General features: G+C 47.7%; 1 protein-coding gene across 4 annotated transcripts in view; it reads right to left on the reverse strand.

Moving 5' to 3' along the window:
- The window catches only part of LOC135906295 (neurotrimin-like), a 195,735-nt gene that overhangs the window by 14,323 nt on the left and 160,039 nt on the right, over positions 1-21,373 (reverse strand). For all 4 annotated transcript variants that reach the window (XM_065437732.1, XM_065437809.1, XM_065437662.1 and 1 more), the window contains 4 exons: positions 17,647-17,854; positions 14,763-14,918; positions 3,886-4,017; positions 2,674-2,964 (listed from right to left, as the gene is read on the reverse strand). In XM_065437732.1, the coding sequence (XP_065293804.1) occupies positions 2,674-2,964; positions 3,886-4,017; positions 14,763-14,918; positions 17,647-17,854 (787 nt within the window). The remainder of the gene's footprint in view (positions 1-2,673; positions 2,965-3,885; positions 4,018-14,762; positions 14,919-17,646; positions 17,855-21,373) is intronic.

Here is a 21,373-nt window from a genome sequence, read left to right on the forward strand (position 1 = left end):
CTGGCTCCCGTAAGGCAGAATCACGCATACAATATACAGAACAGCATTCGTTTCAACGAAAAAATCAAGCACAAAACAAACATCCGAACCACATATTCCGACGAGTCTTCATTCAAGTCTGCCATTTCTATGCTGTTATTCAAGTGCTAACCGCTCCTTTCTGTGACGCCCTAGTGCCCCTGATAGTATTTAAATAAATAAATAAATAAATAAATAAATAAATAAATAAATAAATAAATTGATGACTAGCTCGCGAGAAATTCATAAGGTCGTTTTATGCGGCTTCTCGGTGCATGCGTGCGTAGCAGAATGCTTTCAATATCGGACTTCCGTACTGAAGGTCCTACGTTCGAATCCTGACGCCGAACGTTTTTAATAATGTTAAATATTTATTACACAGAACTCTGTCGAAAATGACGAGTTTGCAAGGTCATGAGGCAGTTCGAATCCAGAAGGACGAAGTTTAGTGAAATCAATGTACTTCCGTTTATTCCCATATAGGTGGAACCGCCCCGATTGCAGCTCTCGTGTATAGACGCTCCCGTTACAGCACAGCTGTGGGTAGGCCACGCAGGGTTTAGGGCTCCCGATGAACCACAGCGATCACAGAGCAATTATCACTACCCTTAGTCCAAAGTAATCAAACATTTCATACGCAGATCAGCAAGAGTAGTGCTTTTGCAATATCTTCTCTGAACATCCATTTTCGCAGGGCCGGGGTATCGAGTGAACTTCTTATTTGCACCAAGAACTATGGCTCAAAACTGTGATTTGCACTACAGAGCTGCACAGGCTTATGATAAAGGCGATGGTCAGGTATTAATGGCGTGAAGGACCATCAAACTGGAATATGGACATGAACCAAGCAAAACGTTCAAATTATCTCAACATATTTATTTACATTGCGTTTATCAGGTATTAATGGCGTGAAGAACCGTAAAACTGGAATAAGTACATGAAGCAAGAAATACGTTCAAGTTATTTTAATATATTTAGTTATATTGCGTTTATCGTAAGGTTATGGCAGGGGTCACTATTCTAAAACCGTCAAAGTGGGTATCGCAGCTGCGACGATATCTGTCATGAGGCTCTTGTTTTGCTGGGCGCGACACTGTAAGACTTGGAAAGCTTTCGGCGCTCATGCGCAATGATATGATGCTCGAATTGCAGATAGTATTGCAGAATTGCAGGTACGAAGTAGTGTTTAACATGAATTTAGTGAACGAGTAGCTCGCTTGTCTTGATCACTAGGTCCCGCTTTAAAAAAATAATTTTCTATTATCTGTTTTTGTTTTTTACTGAAAAACAATGTCTTAACATAAGAGGCTGACATTTCAGCGTCAGGCATCGTCCCCACTAGTGTGTACGCTGTCGAACATTTTATCTTCTTCTAGCACCGTAGTTCGTTACTTGTGCTTCTGAGAAACGAATGAAAAGTTGATAGGACATGTAAACTTGACAAAACTGGGAGATGATGTGTAACTGAAGGTTCACAAATTCTCAAATTGATCATAAAAGTCTTAAGAAGTTCGATGAGCAAAACGTGAACAAGGTAAAGGCGGGTGCTTCCGCTTTTACCTTGTTCTCGTTTTGCTCTTGCTCTTGAATTTACGCCTCCTGCATTCCCCGTGTTTTCCCTTAAGAAATACGAGTATACGTTGTGCGTGCATGCGTATTTTGCGACGTCTGTCAAACCATTGTTACTTTACTTTACACAAAGTTCCCTATATACTTTATGTTAAGCCCTCGGGAACAACAGAAGCTACAATAATCTATAAATATTAAGAACTCTCCAGTTGACACCAGTTTTGCTATGCCGTTAGAATGTTTGACAAGTGAATTTTATTGGCAAGTACAACAAGAAAGCTACATACAGGAGCTCTATGCATGTGGTACGTTCCTCATAGCTGTACAAGCCAAGAGAATGTTCCTATAAGATACTATAGGACAAGATATTTCCGTTTCCATGGCTAATTTTACTGCTGAAAATACATGACAGGAAGTTTTCTGGGGTCATGAAGGAGTTGTCGCCACAACACCTGTAATATGGTTTAGATAAACAACCCAACAAACGAGAATCTTCCGGGTTCCATTCAGAAGTCATTACAGGCAGTGCGACTTAACATGATGCATTTAAGAGAAGGAGTTTATGATGGTGCTGACTTACTAAGATTAGAACAGAACAAAGGTGTTACTTGAGTATGCTGCATATCAGGGCGCGAAACAAAGTGAAATAAGACCAGGACAGGAAAGACTGTCTGTCAACAGGGTTACGAATGCGAATGCGAAGTACGCTTTTGGATCACTCATCATCGCGTTCTAAGTGGTGTGAACTACTTAGTACGGACAGAATTAATGCCGCGGATATGGCAAACGTGCTGTCATTAGCCACTACGTTGTCAGTTGAAGTCCTGTGTTGTAATCCTTGCAGTATTTTTTGCATACTTTCAATCCGTGACACACGAATGCAAGCAGGAGCCTAGCCCTCTTTACACGCACTCTTCTCGGCCCCATTCGTGGAGCCACGGGTTCTGTATAAACGCTTGCTCACAGAATAATTTCAAACGGCCATTCCCTAGAACCTACTGACTGCCTCCACACTGGTTACGGCACTACTTACGGCATTAGCACAGCACAGTACACCATTAGCATATAACAGCACTGGTCACTGACCTTGGAGCTTGATGTTTGCCTCCGTCTCCCCCAACGGGTTCTTGGAGACGCACTTGTAGGTGCCGAAGTCGTCGGGCTTCAGGTCACGTATAGTGAGGCGCAGCAGCAGGCGGTAGGGCCCGGTCTCGAGCACCAGCGAGTCGTACTTGGCGCTCGAGATAAGCATGGTGCCGTCGTCCCGCTCCCAGAAGGTCATGCCACGCGGGTGCGTCTCCAGGTTGCACTCGAGCGTCACGTCGGCGCCCAGAGGCGCGCCGACCAGCTGGTTGGGCTGCCAGATCATGGGCGCGACTGTGCGCGCGCGGGCAGTGCGTGGAAGGTGAGAATCGATGGCCTACTACAATGCGTTAGGACTAGAGTTGTCAACTCCTGTCTGAAGAGTGCAATTAGGATGTAGTATCGGGCCAGCTACTGCTTGTACAGGAAAGAAAGAAAAAAACGGGGAAGCGGGGTTGTGAAAAAAAAAGACAGAAAGCTACGTCTAGCAAATCGACTTTGAGAGCGTCGAAGCGTGAAAAACATTTTGCAGAAACCATCGACGATGATTGTCAATGTAAGCGAATAGCCCGAACGAACGAGCGAGCGAGCTCCAAGGGGATCGCTGCGGGCGACACATTGCGTATGCATCACGGGTGCACGACAGCACAGTGCACGCGAGCCAGTTTCCTTTACGCCAAAAACTCGGGAATCAAGCAGGCAAATTTATAGCATTTAATTAACCACTTCACGAAAGTTTCACCACAAAGATTACAACATGTGCTTTGGATCTGCACAATTTTTTGTGTGACGTAAACGCTGCGCCACTGTATAAGGTCACCAGCATATGCCCAATGTATTTGACGGCCTGGCGAACTTTATGTATGAAAACTTTCAATCGCACTTTCATAGAAAGCACGAATTTGAAAGTATATGTTGAATGCAGTGCTGGCGACCTTGTGTAATTGTGTAGGGTTCACTTATACAAAAATGTACAGAAAGGTTAGCGCTGCGTGTTTCTCATTTCGCCTTCGTTCATCTTGTGCTGCCTGCACCAAACCATGAAGTCCTAACTCGGCGAAACCGTTCAGTTCGCGAATAACAGTCAAGTTTGACTTTTGCATAGAAATGTTAGACGCACTCGTATTTCATGCCGTGCACTCGCACTTTCTCACCAGGCAGCACGCGCCGCTGCCTGGAGTCACACATGGGCTCTACACCCAATGTCATACTCACAGTCAACCTTGAGGAGTATGCGCTTGCTGACAGATGGCTGCACCCCGTTGAAGGCGATGCACAGGTACGGCCCCATGTGCAGCCGCGTCACTTTGCTCATGTTCAGGTACTCGCCTTGATAGCTGGGAACTCCTGCGGACAGCGCCACAATGTGTAGTCATAGTTAAGGTTGATATTTTTCCTGGCTGTTTTCACTCATATAAGAACACAGCGCACAAGGACATCGACGATGACGCGCTTACTTGTGCAAGAGCTGGCGAGCGTCGCTTAATTGACATAGCTTGACGAAGGGGTTCAGAAATTGTTCAGTTGCTGCAGTGTATACTATATTGCGCGTGTAGCGCCGCGACTATCGCCTCCAGAGCCGGCGCATAAGAAGACGGATCGCGTGCAGGTAGCACGAGAAAGGAACATTCACCTTTAAGTTAGTCTGACTGCTCGTTCGCATACTAGTCTAGTTATTGCATCATCTCATTTTATTGTCTTTTATGTTGCCTTTATCGTCTTCAAATAAGAATTTTCTTTAGCTACCTCCAGCCGCCCGATTCTTGGCCTATCCATACCCTTAGTGGGTGCGAGCCATGACAGAGGCGCCTCCTCATCCTCCTCCTCCCCTTCCTCTTATTCCTCCTCCTCCTCCTCCTCCTCCTCCTCCTCATCATCATCATCACCATCATCATCACCATCATCATCATCATCATCATCATCAGAACACGCTGGCGCTCGACATGGCCGCGGGTATTTTCTCCGAGTCACTATGCTGGTCATGTGCATTACGCCTTCCGGATTTCACACCCATATTTCGGACTGAACTGTCAGTCCTTATCTGAGCTCTTCAAAAAAGTCCTTCAAATTTTTCAACAGCGGTTATAGTGACTGATTCACTGTCAGTATGCACACCACTCACTTCACCTTCAGACACCTACTGTAGCCAATACATTTAAATCATTAATCCCCCCAAACTTAAGCCTGGTGCGGCTGTTATGGGTTCCAGGCCATCGTGGTATGTTCTTGAATGAAATGGCAGACACACTTGCGCGGACGTCTCTTGATGGACCAGCTATGTTCGTTACGCCTACTTCGGCTTATGTCACTGCGGCTAGGTTTAGAAAATTTTCTCTTTTCCAAGATTCTACAAAAGTGAAAATCCAAATGTCGGAATTTAATCATTTGCCCTTTTCATATTATAATAAATGGTGTCCCACACGTAAATTAGAAATCTCCATAATAAATTTACGGTGCCGCATCCTACCATTAAATTTTTACCTATATAGGTCTGGTCTGGCACCGTCCCCTTTGCCAGGAACCCGAAAACATTGATTACTTTCTAGTAGCATGCCGTCGATTTAGAAATCAGAAGAAGAAATTAGTCTTTTCCATCCGAAGATTGGGTATTTCTTTAACTACTCAAAATAACCTCTCCTTCGGGGCTTCTTCATTGGGCTTTAGCCACGGGAACATCTGCGTGGCCATTTGCGACTACCTCTGTGAGACAGGGAGGCCAGCTACCACGGTACTTCTCGAAATCAATAATTGGATAGATCATTAAATCGCTGATTGTGAGTTAGAAAATTTCTAATGCCATACAAAACACACACACACACACACACACACACACACACGCACACACGCACACACGCACGCACACACACACACACACACACACACACGCGCGCGCGCGCGCACACGCACACACACACACACACACACACACACACACACACACACACACACGCACGCACACGCACACACACACACAGAATGTGCTGCTCATATATAATTACAAATATTTTCATTTCTGTATCTGCCGCGTAAATCCATTTCTTAATTACCACGAATACGTTATATTTCACCATGATTTTCTTTACTTTCCGCTTAGGTTTTTTTCTCTCTCCCCTTCCCTTTAACCTTTATCCGCCGGCTTCTTGGCCAATCCCCCGTAGTGGGTAAGCGCCACAAGGGAGGAGCAAGCAAGCAAGCAAGCAAGCAATGGCCGATGCGCCAGACTGGGTTGCGCCATTTCACTGAGGAACACGAGCAAGACCTGAGCGGGTGGGGCCACGGTATCGGCCGCTGCCGAGATACCGCGGCACCGTGGTTTAGCGGCCTGAATAACCAGTGGCCATGGCGGCTGCCTCTTCGCGCCGCCTCTCATGATGCGGTTTAGCCTTCAAAAACCCTGCAGCGGTTGATGAGGGACGCCAAATGGTGGAGGGCTCCGAATCAATTTTGAACACCGGCAGTTCTCTGACGCGCACCTAAGTCACCTACGTGCACACGGGTGGGTTTGTATTTCACGCCCAGATAAATGCGACCGCCGCGGCCAGGAAACGAAGCCGCGGCCTCCTGCACAGCACCACAACACCAACGTTATCTACAAGAAATAAAGGCTGTAAACACGCAGCAAGGTTTAGCGACAAAAGTTCGAACCCCAACGCAAGGTATTGCAAAAGCGATCAGGCTAAACAATCCGGTAATATAATAAAAGAAGCGACAAGGCCGCGAAACCTGCGTCTTCACGACCGCTCTGAGAAGGGTGATCAGCGCTTCAAATACTCGTAAAATATAAGGTGCCGAACTCACAAAGCGTCTTGTTCGTCAGTGCTATTTGGCATCGGCCGGCTGTCGTCACTCATATGTCCAGCGATAGGATTGGCTGACATTTTCTCTAACGAACCATACTAGCGGGAGAAGAATTTCGGAATACGGGACCAGGTCCTTCCTCTGTAACATTAGCGGCATAACATTAGCGCAGGTAGCCTGCAGATGACAAGGCGTTCTTACAAAGGTCAAGCTCGCGGTATTCACAGGGCAATTCTCACGCTAAATGATTCGTACGAAGTACCACCCTGTAGTCACGGTGAACATATTATTAGGAAAGGCGGCTTACTACATAGAAAAACCTTTAATGTATGAAAAGCTTTGTGAATTTGACCTCCCCTTCTTCCTACCTTCCATTTCTATGTTTCTGTATCCTCCTTCCTGAATAGTGGGCAGGCGTGGTGATCCTTTCGGTGGCAGTTGCCAGCCTGCTCTTCGTTTTAAAAAAAATTATGGGGTTTTACGTGCCAAAAACCACTTTCTGATTATGAGGCACGCCGTAGTGAAGAACTCCGGAAATTTCGATCACCTGGGGTTCTTTAACGTGCACCTAAATCTAAGTACACGGGTGTTTTCGCATTTCGCCCCCATCGAAATGCGGCCGCCGGGGCCGGGATTCGATCCCGCGACCTCGTGCTCAGCAGCCCAACACCATCGCCACTGAGAAACCACGGCGGGTGTCCTCCTCGTTTTCGCTTTTCTATCAAGCGTATATATGTTTTGAAAATGAATAATAATAATAATAATAATAATAATAATAATAATAATAATAATAATAATAATAATAATAATAATAATTGGCCTCTAGCCCGGCATCCACACAACTGCTCCTGCTTAAAGAGGAAGCGGCACGATAAAGTCATGAATGCTGAGTCAATCCTGGACGGCGCTTACGTAAAAGAATGCAGGGGCCCTATAACGTAAAACTATTCCAATATGTTTCTATTCCAATTTCCTGACGTCAAATTTGCGTAACCACCGACGCAAGCACCTGGCGGTCACCCATAGGGTTGTCTGAACAGACCAGTCAAAGGCTCTCCTCGTTCATAGGAGGTCCCTTTTGTTTGCTTGAAAAACGAACAACATTGCCTACACTGAGCGGCTTGTTGTATCTAATTGGCTGACAAGAGGCGAGGAGAAAGCTCAAGTGGAGAGGGATTCACTAGGGCAGAGCCAGTGCACTGAAAACCGATAACCGGATGAAGAGGGTGGTGCCGGCGTCTGCGATTGGTCGGCTTTCCCTTACTTAGCTTGTGGTGGCTGGTCGAAAATCGCGGCGGCATGCAACGGAAGCTTAAGAATGACGCTAAAATTGACCATCAGCAAAGAAGAGTTGGCAGAATGAGGTAGTAAACGTGTCGAAAGTGCTTAAAAACGTTACACGGTCACGCAAGAAGTTTTATCATACGCAAATACACCCATGCTCTCCGGCAGGTGCATGTAGCCAGCGTCTCAGCGATCGGCAGCAGCTATCTTTTATTCCTTTCGGAACGGGGCAGCCTGCGGTTATTCCGAAAAAGATTCAGTTTTGTTCGGCATATTAATGCGTCTTTATCGCGTACACGTCACTTTGACGCGGTGAGTTCGTGCGGTTTTGTGACGTCGCGTGACAGGCAGGTGAAGTGGGTGCAGCCCGAAAACCTTTTACCAATAGCCGAGGGCTAATGGCGAAAAGGGGTCGAATCAGAAATAACTGTTTTTCTTTTTTCTGTCAAATCATGCATAATCAGTGTGCACACATCATATCAGATGGGGAGGTATTGCGGTTTTTGTAACGTCGCGTGACAGACAGGTGAAATGGGGGGTGGTCGAAAAAAGTTTTTGACCAATCGCGGAGGGCTGATAGCAGAATTGGAATAGAAAAGTTTGGAATAGTTTTACGTTATAGCGCCCCAGGTCTACTTTTAACAGTACATTTGTTTATTTCCTTCACCGTTACTCCGGAAATAATTGCGCAAGCCGAGATTTCTTTTCGGCAAGCTTGAGGTGTGTGTCGAGTAAGCTACCCTGCGGGAAGGCGCATTCCGTACTACGTTATGCGTCCGACCTCATCACCATCACGCAGCTTCGAATTCGACAAACTTTAGCATAACTGCGAGTCGGCCTAGTTGGAACAGATTCATTTTAAACAAAGTTACTGGGCGCAAAACAAACTGGGACAAAGAAAAGACGAGGCACTCGTCCTTGTGTTGCTCCTTTTCTTTGTCCCTGTTTGTTTTGCGCGCAATAAGTTTGTTTAAAAACGACGAACTTTGTTCCCCCGCCTGCACAGAGCACGCGATGGAATGTACAAATTTATTCTCACATTTTCACTCACACTGAATGGGCCGCTGGGTCTGGAAGTGAATGCCGATGGCACCCAACTGCGAGGGCGTGTCGTTTCGAAACGTTGCGCCCTTGGTCGCCTTGCGTATTTCGCTGACGCTGTGCGCGAGCAGCATTGTCTCGGCCGTCGCCGCGCCGTCGCGTGCAGCTGGACGCAGCGATGCGCAAGGTAGCCGCGCCCCCCCCTGTTTTGCACACCGCCCGCACCGCAGCGCCGCTCGGAAGTCGGCGGCATTGTCGTGCGGTCAATACGGCGCGCAGTAATTAGCAGGAGCAAGGACTTTTCCCAGGCCCCTCACGTGATTCAGGGCGCAGATTCAGGAGCTATAGATTGTAGGTTGGAACTGATTGTATCGGTAAGTGTTGGCCAAGAGAAAGAGAGAGAGAACAAGGATAGGAAAGGCAGGGAGGTCAACCAGAACAGCATCCGGTTTGCTACCCTACACTGGGGGTGGGGGAAAGGGGGTATAGAAAGAGGAAGAAAGGAAGAGAGTTAGCACTGAGTACGTGTGAGAGGGACTCCATACACAAGGACACTATAAACGGTCTCTTAAGCCGGTGCACTTCAAGTACTGCACTAGCGCACGAATCGCTTTTCGAGACAGTGACGGGTGTGGCCACGGTCCGAGTATCTTTGACTCGGTGAACGGTCTCGAGTCCAGTCGGCGTAAAGTTGCCCTCAGAGAGAGGCGTTGGACATCGTAGCGAGGGCAGGTACACAATAGGTGCTCGATGGTCTCCTCGCACCCACAGGAGTCGCACATAGGGCTCTCAGCCATTCCCATAAGGTAGGAGTATGCGTTCGTGAACGAATACTTGGCCAAAACGCTGTATTAGACCATGTGACAGCACAATCGCTGGCCAGTGACGAACGCATCAGGTGGAGTGTCAGCTTCGTTAATCTCGAGCCACACTATCGAAGTTTTTGTTCGTGAGATCTGTTTCACATTGACCGGCCGGCTTCTTTGAGTATGTTGGCTATACCGCTTGGCAGGCGGCTGCATATGAGTCGTTCTCGTGAACTAAGTTAACGACAAATTTAAGGCAAAACTGCAGTCTGGGCTGCCGTGTACAATGCACACTGATGATGTCGGCATAAGGGCCTCTAGTTTGTCGGTCGGTGAGCTTCAGTCGACGCTGCTGGACGGCTTAGAAATTATTGACAAGGTCACGAAAGAAAAGGCCAGGGGTGTGTCTTATGCTGAAACAGCTATATTGATTTTCAGCAAACACGAATTAAGAACGTTTATCTCATTCTTGAAGGTCGAACTTTGATGCCTGCGGAACAACATACATGTCTCGGACTTAGACAAGTATCATGGACTTCGCACCAAAAGCTCACTTGAAAACCACTCTATCATAAACGTGCTTCGCCGATTAGCCCTGAAAAACTTAAAAAGGGGAAAGATAAACGTGAGGCTTATAGCGCGTTAAAAAGACAAGGACGAAAGTGAGACAGATAAAACAGTCGCACTACTACTAATATACGTCCACAATGCAATAGTAAAACGTAAATGTGGCTTCTTCTGCACCCGTTCTAGCAAGATGACTTATCGCGTGTCTTGTTATCCGCCGAGCAAACTAGATGTTCTCTTCTTGCAGCTGACTATCATCATTTGTTTTTGTTTTTTCCAGTGCTTAACCATGGATTCAGCACCAAGTAAGCTTAAAGCCTTCAGCAGAATACCATGCCGACGATAGATTTGTAGTAGGAACAGTTTACGTCGCATACGGCCTGAAGATTCTTTTCACATCTGTAAGGCGCACCCGAAATCACATGCACAGGGTGCATTACAGCGATTGACCGAGCGCTGGCGTATAGGGTACAGATTTTACTTTGCCCGTTATCCTCAAGCTTTTCTGAGGTTTCAAACGCGAAACTAACCATCGAAACTGGGTATCCTAAAAGCAATGCCACCGGGCCCATTTCTTCTTATAGTAAATAAATGAAATGATCCGAGCATTGCTTCAAAGTCGTTGCTAAGTGCCGCGTGTCAAGGCCGCGAGCGAGATGCAGCGATGGTTTTTCTGCATTCAACGCACCATCTTAAATTATGTTTCTCTGTTTCTCCTCCCATGCGCAACGTGTGTCGAAATGGAGATCACGTGATCATAAAGAGGACGCGAAAAAAAAATAAGGACAAGAAACGAGGCAGGCGAGATGCAAAGAGAGACCCTCGTATATATTATTGCTCCTCTGCCAAGAAATCCAAACATTTTCGCTTCATTTCCGCGGAACTCGCGGAGAAGGCCAGGCTCTCGGTCTGCATGATTTGCACACCATCACTTAGGCGTATATTCCGAGAAAGGCAAACGGTACTTGTTTTTTTCGAACAGGGATGAGAGCTCGTGTGCGTCGAGCGAGAAACGCTCTCCGTGGCCACCACCGCAAAGTTTCTGGCACGGACGCTCGGCCCACACGAGCTTTGAGCGTGGCGAAGCGTCTTCCATGGCGAAAGAAGTGGGGTGTAAGGGGGGGGAGGAAGGGAGCCCTTGTTTTCTGTCTAGCCAGTTTTGTTCCTGAAGGGCATCACATGAAGCCACTGGCCGGCATAGGTCCAGGGCCGGACCCGACGACGCCGCTGAAAAGAGGACGGAGCGTAGTGACGACGTCGTAACTTTCACTTAGGCCGCTGTCCTCGAGACTTCAATTTTCAAAACGAGTTTTCCTCTCTTTCCGTTCTTTTTTCCCCGACGTTTGCAGTCTCCCTGGCGCGGGGCAACCCTTTCCTATCCCCATTTCTCCTTCGCTGCCGCCTCCCTCGTGGGGAGGCCAGCAGGCCGTGGCTGACACCCGTGGTTCTTTTGTTTCTGGTGTCGGGGCCGCACGGGGCTTCGCGCTGTAAGGCAAGGGGCTCGGGCGACGTCGTTGGGGGTAGTCCTCGTTACATAATGGACGCGGGACCCTCGTCGCTGCTCGCGGAACGCCGTACGTCTTTTACGCACTTTGAATCATGTCGTGCCTCTACGCCATACGGTTTCTTGTTTTACTGCACCGTCGCCCAGCGCGTATATGTGTACAAAGCCCCGCTTTGCTTTCTCCCTTGCCTGATTCCCCTACCCTTCAGCTTTCCGAGCCCGGTACTTACTCTTCTCGGTATCTTTTCCTCGCCATTTCACTCTCTCTATCTTTCCGTGTTCTTTGTTCTCTCGTGCATCTCATTTCTTTTATTATTGTTAGCGCGGCAAATGTTCCGAAGCCGTCCAGTCGCCGTCACCGTCGCTGCCTTCTTGGACCGACCCGAGTAACTTCCCGTTTCGGGGCCTCTTTTCTCTTTTTTGGTCCGTGTTTCTTTCCAACGCTTTCTGAACACCGCTATCCCACCACCGGCCAGCTACAGCCGAGCGGGTTTTATACGCGGAAGTGAAGGCGCAGGAGAAACCGGATGAAGCGAATACGTTACGAGGAGCGGCACGGCCGTTAACAGTGTTCTGCAGCTGATGTAGTTCGCGTTATTAGGTTGCCTGATCGCGCTCCAAGGCACGCGCGCGCCTCCTGGCGATGGACAACACCTTGTCCGGCCACTTTCCTCCTCCCCTCCCTTCCCTCTTTTTTTTTCGTTCCTTTGGGGTTGAGTCTTCGCTTCACTCAGGCAGGCACCATCGCGTGTTCGTATGTGTCCGTGACTTTTGTGAATGAGTTAGGCGTTGCGTGTCGCACGCCGTGGGCAGCCGAAAGCACGCCCGGGTCTCGCGCTTTTTGATGCGGACCCTTTGACGATCATGTCGCGTCAACGCACAGGTCTCCCCGAAAAGAAAACGAATGACAGCAGGAAATCGGCTAAGGACAAGCTCGGGGGAACGTTACTTAGCGGGTGATGCAAAATTCAAGACGCGAGAGAGAAATAATCTTCGTGCTTGCGTTGCTTCTTGCGCGGCGAGCTATACTCTTGCTACACGTGCGCACCTGAGAGCATGCACGGGGAAGTCGAGGCTTCTTGATGGCTGAAACTTTGATGGTAGCCCCGGTTAAATGCATTCACTACATTGCGAGAAGCCTATCTGCAGCCTGGTAGTTCTATCGCTAAGTTAACGAAAGTGAACGTATAAGAGAGAGAATATAGGACCACTCCCGGAGCATATATGAGCGAATGCGTGCAATCGGGTAAGCTTGCGTCAGGGTGAGCCTGAAGTTGCTTCACGCTGCATTATGAAGCGACGTTAGATTCCTGGACAAAAAAAAGCATATGTTAAAGGAACTTCAAATGCGTACTATTATAGGACTTCGTCTGAGGCTCGTAACGGTGCCTTAATGCACATCTGCAGTTTATGATCCGACGACTTGCGCGGAACCGACGACTCGGCGCTTCTGCCGGCGATTACAGACTCGGTCTGTGCTGAGTCCAATTTTCGATGCTCGAGTCAATTTTTTTTTATTTGATTTAGAGAATTGCTGCAACGCCGATATCACGCTCGCTCGAATGTAGGCTAACCACGCACCACAAGAAAAGAAATTTTTATCTTAATAGGCACTCGTTTGCATTCAACTCGAGAAGCCCGTGTTCTCAACAAATTTTTCCAAACGCTGTTCTCGCAAACGCTTCAATAAGCCTTCGCTTCGAAATGGGTGAGGTTGTTTACGCCCTGCGTACATAATGATGCGAACAATGGACCACATATTGCGCACACCTGGCTTATTTATTTGAATAAGCATAATAGTGTGGAAATGCGGAAATGCTACAGTAATGTAATAAAAACGTGTTAGTCTTCTCTAGAGTAATTATTCTAGCGTATACTGATGTAACAATGATATATATATATATATATATATATATATATATAAGGAAATGCAGGTAAGTTAACCCAATCGCGATTTCTGATTTGTCGGTTTGCGCTGGGAGAAGGAATAAAGGTAGCACAAAATATAAAGTACTCAGAGGGCGTGCGTCATCGGGGACAGCGATACACATGTGCGAAATTAACGTTGGATAGTACCAGTAATAATAGTGTACTAACGCTCAGTGAAATTAGCATTCGTGCTTGCTGGTCGACCTCTTGAAAATGCGAAGGAGTTGAGCATCTAAGCCAACTGGCCATAAAGAACTTGAATCACGAAAAGGAAACACAGGTTGATTGTCTGGGTGGGAAAGCACGGTAACTATCTGCGCCAAGAATCGGGGAGCAGAGTCGACAAACAGTTCGATCACAAATGTCTTGTTCTACTCTGCAACGATACTCGTGACTCAGAAGAAATAAATGATAACCTTAACCAGCGAAATCTAAGGCATGATTTAAGAATCAATACGCAAAAGACTAATGCAATGCTAGGCAAAAGTACAAGAATTACTTATTCGTAATGAGCTTCATGAAGCTGCGCGAAACTACGTTTACATAGGCCAAGTAATCGCAGGGTGAGGAAACGGAATACCAGAAGGAAAATTCTAGACGAATTAGAAAAAATTATAGGCGTCATGTCAAGAGAGGTGAAGGTGCCTATGGATTAGGCAGCAAATGGGTGTAGACTGACGTTAAAGATGAGATGTTAAAAACAATGAGTTCGACAGGTAATGCGTAGAGCAGATACTAGGTGGTCTGTCAGAGTAACGAAATGTGTTCCGAGGGAAGAGAAATGCAGCCATGGACGCCAGAGGATAAAATGGTGCGATTCGACAAGAAAATTTGCAGGTAAAGGATCGGCTGACGTGAGATATGGGCTTAGAAGCGCGACGAATTGGGTCAGTGGGTGACTTTCCATGGTGCTTAGGTACAACGCAATTGGCCAGACACGGAACACAGAAAGACGCGACAACGTGCTCGTTGTGTCTTTATTTGTCCTGTATCTACCAAATGCGTCGTTACCCATGCGCCATAATAAAATATTACATAGTTGTACATCGCTGGAAGAGGATCCGTTTGACAGTGGACATAAAATAGAAAGGAAGCAGAAGAATATGTTATCATGGATGGTGGTTATGATGATGATGGTTAAGATGATGATCGCTACCACGTACCTTTCTTTCCGGAGAGCAGTATCAGTGCGTCATCCTCTCTTCGCCACTTGATGACCGGCTCGGGGGTGCCCGTAGCTCGGCACCTTAAGGACACGTCGCTGTTTTCACGCACCTCCGCGTCAGAGCTTGTGTTCTCGTCGTCGATCCTCGGAGGAACTGGGATAGAGCGCACGAATGAATTCCACCTTCCCTAAGGTGGTGCACCTCCACATTTCAGTTTATCAGTCACAGTCATTCTAAACATATACGTGGTTGGCCTAACAGCGCAAAGAATATGAAGACAGAAAACAAGATGACAGGACGAGCGCTTGGGCTTACCTTCTGTCTTCGCCGTCCTTGCACTGTTGGGCCAATCATACATTCGCGCAAACTCGCTCAACATTCAGTTCTTGTAAGCTAAACACATACCTTCATGCCTCAGGTAACCGCAAAATTGAGCATTTCATTTAAGGTAGGGAGAATAAATTAAGGGGCAGGAGGCTGTTTGGTAGCGCATACAATAAACGGATATATTATAGTCAACAAACAATATGACGACTAGAAACTCTGGTTGTTTAGTATGCCGGTTGCTTGCAGCAAGTTTTGTTCCTGCTTTCCTGCTGCCACAAGTGTTTGTGAAACCCTTTGGAAAAAGCAGCTCGAAACAGACGAGGGACAAGGAAGCAGATTACGTGGGCGCAGCACTCAGTTGTCTCTCCCTTGACCCATGCTGTTTGTTTCCAAACGCGTTCAGCTATATCATCTCGCCATTGTGATTCAATTTTTGAGAAGTCTGTCAGCCATACCTGACTCACTCGCAGGCGTCTGAATGCTACTAAGATGAAGAAGGCATAGTCTTCCACTTTTTCTTAAATTTGTTTAAGTGGTGGCTCTAGGCATATTTTGGCTTAAGGAGGAGAAATAGTTGGAAGACTGCATGGGTCCGATCAGGGTCGCTTTAACGTAAGGCTATTGCAAACTTTACTGTTCCAGTTCTGCAATCAGCCCTCCACAAATGGTCTGAACATTTTCGGGCCACCCCCACTTCGCCTGTCTGTCGCGGGACGTCATGAAAACCACGATAGCTCCCCGTCTGATATGACGAGCACGCACTGATTATTTATGATTAGACCAAACAAACAAAAAAGGCAATTATTTCTGATTCAACGTATTTTAGCCATTATCCCTCTGCTATTGGTCAAATGTTTTCGGGCTGCGCCCACTTCGCCTGTCTGTCACGCGACGTCAAAAAACTGAGAAAGCTCTCCGCGTCCAAATAACGTGTGTCCGCTAAAGATGCATTAATACGCCGAACAAAACTGATTTTTTTCTGAATAGCCATAGACTGCCCCATTTTGAAAGGAATAGAACAAGGCTGCCTGCCGATCGCTCTCGCACTGGCTACGCGCACCTGCCGGAGAGCATGGATTTACTTGCGTGTAATTTATACTTTTTTCCATCGCAGTTCCGTTCCGTGACGTGATCGAGCCCTCTCGGCACGTATACGACATCGCTATGCCAATTCGTCTTTGCTGAGGATCCGCTTTAGCGGTATTCTTATCCCTCCGTTGCAGGCCGCCACGATTTTCTACTAGCCACCGCAAGCTAAGCAAGGGGAAGCGGACTAATCGCAGACGCCGGCACTACTCTCCTCATCAGGGTATCTATTTTCACTGAGCTGGCTCAGTCCCAAGGAAACCTTCTTCACTTGAGCGTGCTCCTCGTCTCTTGTCAGCTAATTAGACAAGGAAAACCGCTCAATGTAGGCAACGTACGTCATTCGTTTTGAAAGCAAACAGTGACCTCCTATAAACGAGGAGAGCATTTGACTGGGCTGTTCAGACAACGCTGCAGGTCCCCACCCGGCTCTTTCGTTAGTGGTTCCGTAGATTTGACGTCAGGAGATTTGAATAAAAACAGACTGGAATAGCTTTATGCCATAGGGCCCCAGGCCAACGTCATAGAGACACTCAACTCGCTGTAGTGCTTCGCGTGCGAAGCTTCCATAGGGGTCCCGAGGGTTGCAATGTGGGCTTGTTGGTCGCACACCTTGAATTAGTTTACGGTAGCGCGATCAAAATACAGGACAAAAGAAAACACAGAGCGACACACTCGGTGTCGTATGCGCCCTTATGTGTCTTCTTCTGTACTGTCTTTCAATAGCGCTACCGTAAACCTATTCCATAGGAGGTCATACTTACAGCTCCCTTTTTTCTCTCTACGCTATAAAGCCAGCACTAAAAGTATTGATTTGTAGCACGTTTTGCATGGTCCCGGCGCGTCAAAACGTCATGCCTCTGCACGACGATTCAGTGAGTGTGGACAAGAAACCCACTTAGAGCTTCGAAAGAACGGGGACCAATAGGAATAAATCAACACAGATGCACTTTGAAGGCATACGCCGGCCTGCATTTGAATCAGCTCGGCCATTTTCTTCGGCGTTCTGTCAGCCCATTACGTATGTTTGTTTTCTTTCTGCGCTTTCTTTCGAGAGCAGCGCGCGATAGCGCATGAAATATGAAACTGCTCTCCCCGTTCAGCACGTGCAACGGCTCCCCATTTTTCGAAATACGCCCCCCTTGGCTGGTTGCGAGTAACACAGAGAAAGTCTTAAGCAGTTCTGAAAAACTTCTCATTTCGATGTCACATCTCCTATGCTTGGCAAGAGCCACCATGAAACATAGTTAAACATAGTGAAACAGGAGCACGAATAATGCGGAACACTTTTTACAACGAGTATTGTAGCTCTTCCTCTACTCACACGCGCTTGACTTCGATCACTAAATAGAAGAGCTGCTTTGTATAATCACAATTGAGGCACTGCTGTTCGATTTATTGCCAATTACTGCAAGATCAGCTCAATATACGATCTTTTATAGAGCGCCCAATGAGGATGCACACTCACCGACGACGTGCAGGTAGCCCATCATCTTCTTCATCGGGTTGGTGTTGATCTGGCACATGTATTCGCCGCGGTCCGCTTCCTCGACCTCGCGCACGTGCAACTGCCACGTGCGGTGGCCGTTGTGCGCGATGTTGTACCGCGGATTGGTCGTGATCAGGTTGTCGTGCATCGAGATCAGCATGTGCCGGTCCGTGTGGATCCAGGCCACCTACGCGCAACATGAAACAAAACATGTCTCGACCACTCCAACCACACTGAACGTCTTTTAGGCGTGCATTTAGAGCGAGGTACCACCGGTGCTCGGGCGTGTCCGTTTCAGACCTCGCGATGAGCGCGTCACACATAGTGACGACCATTGCCTGTTCTTTGTGGTCGCTGATTAAAACGAATAACAGACGGTCATGACGTCATTTTTTTTTCGGTCATGATATCAGCCTAATTATTGCGCGGCGTAACGCATTTCCTTTTTTTATCTCCTCTCGCTCTCTTTTCCTCGCTCTGGGGAGGCAGTCGGAACAACGTACCTCTGGTTAACCTGCTTGTCCTTATGTGCCTAATTTCAATCCTTCCTTTTCTGTGGACATGGTGAGTCTTGGTGACGCAATCCCTATGGAATGTTGGATATACGTTCCGCGTGACTGCCCATGAAAAGTTCTAAGGATTTCACAGTTCAACCGAGTTACCAGACAATGGGTCGCCTGCAGAAGTTTAACATGTAGGTCAACTCCAGCTACACGCAAGCACCGAGGCTTAGCGCATTTCGCGTGGACCTTGTGGCTACCGTGAAAATAAATCTGCTTCAGCCAAATAACGCGAACACTTACACCTCTCTAAAAATATCTAGTGACATATGTTCATTGATTTGCACCGACTGATACTCGCTTCCACGTTTTCTCGAATACGCTGCGCATTTATAAATGTCCTGTTACGTTTGGCATATGACGAAATGCGCTGTACGAGGTCCATCTGCAGCGGCAATCCCGAGAGCCTCAGAGCTTTGCGCAACTGTTGGTTACGAAAGGTTTGCCAACTTCTACATACTTTCTGGTATCCCAGTAGCTTTACTGTACTCAGTTTGCTGATCGCCTTAGTAGAGACGGCGCAGGGAGTGTTTGTTTTCTTGCAGCTCAGTTTACTGTTGATATTTATGCTCATTGTACACCAGTCGTTGCATGCCGATTGTTTTTCAACCCAACTCGAAACCCTAGCTTCGATCACGTTGGCCGTTTGAGCTGCTTGCGGTACAACGACTCAGCTGTATTGCGAAATAGGAGGGTTTAGTCCGGAATCTATGAAACAAGTTCCCTTGACAATGCCGCGAGATAGAAAACTTTTTTTTAATATGTATGCCGCCGTCCCAACAATTGATTTACAATATCGATCGCGCTTCACTGCTGCCACACAAAATCTGTGGGCCTCCCGTAACAAGTATGCGAACTTTCTGCCTTTTACGTACGCGAACTTCTCAAACGAGTCTTTGTGCTAACGTTATGAAACTCACTCTGTCTTGAGGACATCGCTGCCGCAAGTTCTTTTTTAACTGAATATGCGAAGGAATTCGTGTTCACGCTGTATTGCGTTCTTTGTGTCGAAAATGCACGTCGCCTCTCTCGCTAATATTACACGTTTCGTGTCTATTGTAAGGCATATGGTAAGCCACATGACTGCAGCGCCTACGATTGCCTCCGCAGCAAGTCGCCTACACTCTTCCAATACACTGGAAGCATCGCTTGAAGAACAGTTTGCGCCTTCATTGTAATCGGCCGCATGTAAGCTGAAAAACGGCCGCGTAATTTTCAAACGGATAGATGATTTCGGAGACACACTTTTCACTACAAGTTCCCGCTGCGACCAAGTCGAGCCTGAGTTTGGGATGTAGCCAGGCTGATCTGCATTACAAAACTTCATTACCGAAATCCTGTGGCCACGTCGTTCTTTGGCAGCAAGTTTCCAGGAAACGGAATGAGACAAAACGATGATGCGCTGTCAGCGTCGTGTAGGCAACGTTTACGTAGTGTGCTCCGCCAGCTAGCAGCCTATAGCTGACGACGGATGAGACAGTAGGCTTTAATTAAACCTGCGAGCTTTCAGGCGGGTCATGGAATTTTCGGTGAAGCATTAGGTGATTTTCTGTGCTCCGAGACTGCACTGCTATCGCATCCGCACGTGCGCTTCAAGAAACGCAGCTATTCAGTCTTAGTTACGCGTAGGCATAAAATTCATGTGTTAAAGTCTAAACTTAGGATTGATATACAGCATACTCTTCTTGAGGGAAAGATGAAAGGGCTGTGGAAGTCTATTCATCTTACCGAAAGTTTAGTTTTACGGAAGTGCGTGGCAAACTAAAGAAAGAAACGAAAAGAGGCTTTTCTGACTACTAAGCAGTTTGTTATTATTCTATATGAAAACATGTATATATATATATATATATATATATACAATGGGCCGAGAGAAATAAAGGGGAGGGGGCAGGCTGGCAACTAAGCTTAATTATGAAATTCAAATTTAACACAGTCCTTTATTAAATGGAACCTGCTCTTGTTGGTACGTTCCTTATTCCCGCTGAAGCCTACGACGAACAACAGAACGACACTGTCGCACACCCCTAATCACGTGGCCACCGACTTCCGTTCCATATTTTCCAACTCTCGCCAACCGCGGCTAGTTACATGTAGCGCGGGGGACACGGCCGCGCACACCATGTTCACAAAGCGTCGAAGACGGAGTGGTGCGCCGGATACCGACGTGGTGTGCCACGACGGCGCGCAGCAGCCACCGCTTCGCAGTAGCGAAAGTCGACAAAACATAAAACAGAGAGAAGACGCCCCCCCCCCCCCCCCGCCCTATTGCCATCAACACCACCGACGCTGCTGCTGCTGCTGCTGCGAGGCTGCTGACAATCTAGCGACGGGGGACAATGGGACGTGTTCGCTCTTCAGGCGACGGCATTGTGCCGCGCGGGAGACACCGCCTGGCCGGCCGCGCGCACCACTAAAACCGTGGGCGGTGGACGAGACGAGTCGACCTAAATGAGTGCTTGAAACACGCGAAAAATAAGCGGCAAGATAGACCTAGAACCAAAGAAAGAAAAGAAGAAAAAAACAAACGTAAATATCGGATTGAGCGAGGAGAAGTTCTGGCCGCAGTATCATCCCTCGCGTAAGGGAAGGAGAAGAGAGGTCGAAGGACCAGGGGGCCTGGGAAACAAGGTAGGCTGATGGAGAGAGAATCGCAAAGGAAGAAAAAAGAAAGAGAGAGAGAGAGAGAAACAGAGAAAAGCACGCGGTGGGAAGTACCCTCGATTCCACCCAGAGGAAGCGTCATTAAAGTTCGCCAACAAGTCGTGTCACGTAGCGCGGTGCGGCGGCCTCACTTGACGAAGCCCAAATAGCCGCGCAACAAACGCCGTTACGGGCTCCGCGTCCGCTGAAAGGTCCGCTTGACGTGTGGAGAGAGAGAGAGAGAAAGAGAGAGAGAGAAGGCCCAAGCCTTGCAAACGAAGCAAGCAAGCGAGAAAGAAAGAGTAAGAGAGGGAGGGAAGGCTACCGAGATGGCGGCGCACAATGTTACTCAGCTGAGCGAGCAGCTTTCAGCGCAAGGTGTACAAGAACGACGACGAAGTGGAAACGAGAAGGAGGAGAGAGAGTGTGCGTTTTGCTTTCATTCGGCGCAGCTTGTCGCCGCTGCTGCGACGTTCCTCTTTGCGGCATGGTGTAGCGACGACGAC

The sequence above is a fragment of the Dermacentor albipictus genome, chromosome 1 (assembly GCF_038994185.2).
Source record: "Dermacentor albipictus isolate Rhodes 1998 colony chromosome 1, USDA_Dalb.pri_finalv2, whole genome shotgun sequence".
NCBI classification, from domain to species: domain Eukaryota; kingdom Metazoa; phylum Arthropoda; class Arachnida; order Ixodida; family Ixodidae; genus Dermacentor; species Dermacentor albipictus.